Raw genomic sequence first — 5,947 nt, 5'->3', positions numbered from 1 at the left:
TTCTTCCCCTTCTACGTGTACTGGGCCCCCACTTTGTCCCCCTTCTCCACTACATTTCTTCATCACCCTCTTGTTTTTTTTCTTTCTAGGATAAAATAAATTTGTACTCTGAAATTGTTTTGTAAATAGAATAATTTTAATCTGCATTACCGACAAATTCAATTAGGGTCAAAATGATTAGGCTAAATTTTTATTAGCCGTGTGTGGTGCAATTTTGGGAGATAAATAGGAAGGTCGGAGTAGTTAAAAATTATTTATAAAGGAGGGGTTGTTTTTTAACTCTGGTTAAGAAACGTAACCATTCCGGTGTTTGGAGCGCCGGAATGGATGACAACCCGTCGCTTTGCGCAGTGGAACAGTGACCATTCCGGCGCCACACGCGCCGGAATGGTTACTGTTCCAAAAAGTATTCCACTGTGCAAGTTTGATTTGCACAGTGGTACCCATTCCGGCGTATAGTGTGCCGGAATGGTATCAACTACACCTATCTCCCTATTTATCCTTCAAATCTACCACAAACAAAGGTTTAATCCTAACGTTTTTAAGTGTAGATTTGGTTTTAAAAGTATAAAGTGGACTAAATTTAACTAATATCAATTTTAGTTTTAATTTGATTGTTATTTAATCATTATATTGAGTTTTTAAAATATTAATTATATCTAATATATTTAACATTACTAATACAATTATAAAAAAAATCTGTTAGAATGCTCACAATTAAATTTGTGGCATATAAGGAGTGTTTGTTCCTATTTATCTCGGAAGAAGACTTTTAGATGTTTAGTTAGTAATTTGATGTTTGTATTTTATACTTAAAAAGTAGCCTTTTATAAAAATTAGGGAATCCCTATTTTTTGGAAAAATAGATTTTTTCAATAGCAAACAACAAACCATAACCGCAAACATCAACAACAAACAGTAGGTAAAACAAACGGATCCTAAATTACTCATAATTTTTTTAATAAAAATAGTTTTTTAAATTTTTTGGTAATTTATGCTAAAATTGCCTTGTTTGTACGGATTAAATTTACACTATTTCATATGTTATCACTAAGTTTGCACTTTTTCAAAAACGTTATAAGTTAAATTTGACCATTATCTTGCCATTATTTGAAGATCTCTTAAATTATAATAAAAAGTAAATTGTACAATTTGGTTCTTCATCTTCTTATTTAGGTATTCAGTCTAGTATAATAATTGGATAAATTACACCCATGGTCACTAAACTTTACTCATTTTAACATTAGAGTTACTGAATTTCAATTCTTAACGATATTATTACTGAAATTTACACTTTAACAACAATAACTTTGAAGCATTAAGCAGCTATCTATATTAAAAAAATGTAAAATTCTATAATAATTAAAGTTCAGTGTCCATAATATTAAAATAAGTAAAGTTTCAGTGGCCGCGACTGTAATTTACCCCAAATTTACAAGTAAGTGTTCAACTTTTTCTTCTCCTTTAATGATAATCCTAAATTCTTCTATTTCTCTTCTTCCTTATTTTCAAAAGATATTTACTATAAAACCACATTTTTTATTTTCCAAAATTACATTATTTGGAGCTTTCTCTCTCTAAAAATTCACTCTCTTTCCTAACTAAACAAATGACCTCAAAACAAAAAATTTCAAGAATTAAAGTTCATTAAAATATAATTAAATCTTCGAATTTTTTAGTTTTTGAGATATTGAGTGACCATCAGTATTAAAATAAGTGTAAAGTTCAATAGTCGTATAATTAAAAATTAAAATTTATTAGTCACAATGTTAAAATAAGTAAAGTTCAGTGGCCGCGGCTGTAATTTACCCCAAATTTACAAGTAAGAGTTCAACTTTTTCTTCTCCTTTAAAGATAATCCTGAATTCGTACGTTATCTTCTATTTATCTCTTCCTTCCTTCTATTTCTCTTCTTCCTTAACGTGGGCCCCACTCTTACATGGGCATATGACGTGGCATCATCTTCTTCCCCTATATAAACCCCCCTCTCCCCCCAACCCATCCAAACCACCATTAAAATCCTCTTTTTATTCTTCCATCCCTTTCTGAAACTTTTCAAATCATCACTTATTAAAATTCGTCACCGAGACAGAAAAAAAATTACTTATGGCGGTGGAGAATGCTCTTTCGTCGCCGTTGGGTCCTCCGGCGAGCGATAAAGATGCGAAAGCGCTGCAATTCATAGAAGAAATGACTAGAAATGCCGAGATTGTTCAAGAGAAAGTGTTGGCTGAAATCCTGAGCCGGAACAAAAACGTAGAGTACTTGAAAAGATTCAAACTCGACGGTGCTAATGATCGTAAAACTTTGAAAAGTAAGTTGCCGATTATTACGTATGAAGATCTTCAGCCGGAAATTCAACGTATTGCTAATGGTGATCGTTCTCCTATCTTGTCTGCTCATCCCATTTCTGAATTCCTCACTAGGTAATTCCCTCTTCTGAATAATAATCATACAAAGTTTCTCCGGTCCGTGTCTGTATCCGTGTCCGTTTGTAAGGTTATATTAAAAATAATGTTTGCTGTATCCGTTTCTATTTTCGTTTTCGTGCAACACAATCTACCGTTTATTCGGACCAACTGATACTAAATCACTCAGAAAATTATACTATATCACATTCCGAATGATCTAGAACCAGTTTTATCTCGAACTGTAAAAAAAATTCGAGATATAGATTGCACTTAATTAGAATAATAACAAATTCAGATCAATATATGGATATAAGATGTTTGTTGTTTGCTGTTGGGAAAAACTATTTTTTTAAAAAAATCTGTATTTCCTGCATTTGTAAGATGTTACTTTTCAAATGTAAAAGTCAAACAGTAGGGTGTTGTTTAATAAAATTGAAAATTAAGTACTAAAAAAATAAGTACTGAATTTTAAGTGCCGCATATTATAAATGCCGAATATATTGAGTGATATAATTATTATAAAAATGTTAGTTGATAATGTTTAACTTAAAATGTTAAAGTTAAATATTTTGACTTACCAAAATAAGTATTTTTTAATTTAATTTACTAATTTAAGTGGTGGAAAAATAATTGTTATCAAACGTACTTAAATTAAATAAGTGTTTAATATTTTAATTTAAATTATTAAGTGAGTTATCAAACAAGGCCTAAGTCACTAACCAATTACTTAAAACTCTTATTATCAAAGAAAAGAATTACTTAAAACTCTTATTTTTAAAGTGAAAATGCAAACTTAAGCCAGAAAATGAGAAACCAAATACCTTTAAATATTTATTCGACTCTCTTTTTCGTAGCTATTTTTATTCTTTTTTGCTCCAAATAACATATTAGAAAAAAATTGTATATATCTATTTTTATAAGAAAATGAATTAATTTATATAACAGTAAACAACTACGTGATTTTAAGAGCTTATTTATTTTTGATAATCTATAGATATTAAATGATTTTTCTTCTAAAATAGCTATTGAGTGATTTTGATAGCCGATAGATATTTTTTTAATTCAATTTTTGATAGTCGATAGATGTTACGTGATTTTTTTTTATCGTAACCGAAGACTTTATATCTATTAATTTGTTGCTAATTAATTGTTGAATTTTAATTAATACAGTTCAGGAACATCAGCAGGTGAAAGGAAGCTGATGCCAACAATAAAAGAAGAGCTGGATCGTCGCCAATTATTATATAGTCTACTCATGCCAGTCATGAACTTGTAAGTCCTTTCTTTACTAATTTATATCACATCATTTCATTAAATTCCATCCACATGCACCATGTTATATGTCAATTTTTTATAATCAATACTAATAATATTTAGAGTCCTAAAAAAGGACTAATTATAGTATACATTACCAAAAAAAAAACAATAATTAGGTTGTATCATTTTGTAAATCGTATTATCGTGTCAGAAATTAACAAAGTTATTGATATTTTTATTTATAGGTATGTGCCTGGATTAGACAAAGGGAAAGGGTTGTATTTCTTGTTTGTGAAATCTGAAACAAAAACTCAAGGTGGATTGTTGGCTCGTCCTGTACTGACTAGCTACTATAAAAGTGACCATTTCAAGACTCGTCCGTATGATCCTTACAATGTCTACACGAGTCCAAATGAGGCGATTCTTTGTGCTGATTCCTTCCAGAGTATGTACACTCAAATGCTCTGTGGCCTTCTGGATCGCCACCAGGTTCTTCGTGTTGGTGCGGTTTTTGCTTCCGGGTTGCTTCGTGCCATTAGGTTTCTTCAGCTGAATTGGGCACAACTTGCTGATGATATCGAGTTGGGAATGCTTAACAAGCGCGTTACTGACTCTTCGATTAAAGATTGTATGGCGAAAATCTTGAAACCGGATCCTGAGCTTGCGGAATTCATTCGATTTGAATGTGGGAAAGGCGAGTGGGGTGGAATAATCAAGAGAATTTGGCCTAATACTAAGTATCTTGATGTCATTGTGACTGGAGCCATGGCTCAATATATTCCTACTCTTGACTTCTATAGCGACGGATTACCGACGGCTTGCACTATGTATGCTTCATCAGAATGTTATTTTGGGTTAAACCTTAACCCTATGTGCAAACCTTCAGAGGTTTCGTATACCATCATGCCAAACATGGCCTACTTTGAGTTCCTGCCTCACCATCCCGACTCAACTCGGGACTCGCCACCAAAACTCGTTGACCTCGTCGACGTCGAGGTGGGAAAAGAGTATGAGCTCGTCATCACTACCTACGCAGGGTTATACAGATACAGAGTTGGTGACATTCTTCGAGTTACTGGTTTTCACAACTTAGCTCCCCAATTCCATTTTGTAAGGAGAAAGAACGTATTACTCAGTATTGACTCAGACAAAACCGACGAGGCCGAGCTACAAAAGGCAGTAGAGAATGCATCAGAGCTCCTCCGAGAATTCAACACAAGTGTGGTTGAGTACACGAGCTACGCAGATACAAAGACGATCCCTGGCCACTATGTGATATACTGGGAACTACTAGTGAAAGACTGGTCAAACTCGCCGAGTGAAAAGGTATTGAACCAATGTTGTCTCGCAATGGAAGAATCTTTAAACTCAGTGTATCGACAAGGCAGAGTCGCAGATAACTCGATCGGTCCACTTGTGATAAGGGTAGTGAAAAATGGTACATTTGAGGAGTTAATGGATTATGCAATATCAAGAGGGGCATCAATAAATCAATACAAGGTACCAAGATGTGTGAATTATACACCAATTATGGAATTGCTCGATTCAAGAGTAGTTTCTTCGCATTTTAGTCCGTCTTTGCCTAAGTGGACTCCAGAAAGAAGAAGATGATGGCCAAACAAAAAAAAAAAAATAAGACCAATATGTAAAAAAATTAGAACTTTTTTATGATATATATATTTTTTTTGGATTTGGGGATTTTAGTAGGTTTTGGGAAAAGGGTTAGTTTGATTTAGGATATATAAGTAGTTTTTGGTGTAATGTTTAACCAAGTGGAAATGATGTGGACCTTGAAGATGTTTGATCTAATTAGATGTTTCTTTCAATATAATGGAAACAAAACATAAAGAGTTTTTTGTGTGTACTTTTTATCATTAATCTTTTTGTTGTTTTTTATAGGCTTAGTACATCATTTGTCCACTGAATTTGTCTTATTGGTCCTTTAACTTTTAAAATATTCCGATAGTCCCCTCAATTTTCATAAGATATTCAGTTAGACCCATAAACTTGCGTAAAATGTAATCAATGGATCACTGGATGCAAAAAAGTAAGTTAAATGCCGAAGATGTATTCCACCAATATTAGAATGTTATTACATAATTCAAAAATGGATTAAAAAGAAAGTTATCACTTGTTCAATTATGAAACTTGTCTTCTCTAGTATTAGAACCGCATACCCTGATCTTGATCATTTTACTTTTTTTAAGACGTGTGCAATATATCTTCCACATTTAACTTACTTTTTTGCAATAGAGTGATCAATTGATTATATTTTGTGC

General features: G+C 32.5%; 1 protein-coding gene across 1 annotated transcript; it reads left to right on the top strand.

The window, feature by feature from the left end:
• The first annotated feature begins 1,995 nt into the window (after nt 1–1,995).
• Nucleotides 1,996–5,532, top strand: LOC136226051 (probable indole-3-acetic acid-amido synthetase GH3.1). The gene is made up of 3 exons (XM_066014338.1): nt 1,996–2,426; nt 3,582–3,683; nt 3,914–5,532. Exons 1-3 carry the CDS (start codon nt 2,107–2,109, stop codon nt 5,277–5,279), a joined length of 1,788 nt encoding a protein of 595 aa, XP_065870410.1. The 5' UTR covers nt 1,996–2,106; the 3' UTR covers nt 5,280–5,532.
• Nucleotides 5,533–5,947: the final 415 nt, after the last annotated feature.

This window comes from Euphorbia lathyris, chromosome 4 (genome assembly GCF_963576675.1).
Source record: "Euphorbia lathyris chromosome 4, ddEupLath1.1, whole genome shotgun sequence".
In the NCBI taxonomy this organism is placed as follows: domain Eukaryota; kingdom Viridiplantae; phylum Streptophyta; class Magnoliopsida; order Malpighiales; family Euphorbiaceae; genus Euphorbia; species Euphorbia lathyris.
The sequence above is the reverse complement of the archived record's forward strand: the minus strand, read 5'-3'. Positions and strand labels throughout refer to the sequence as shown.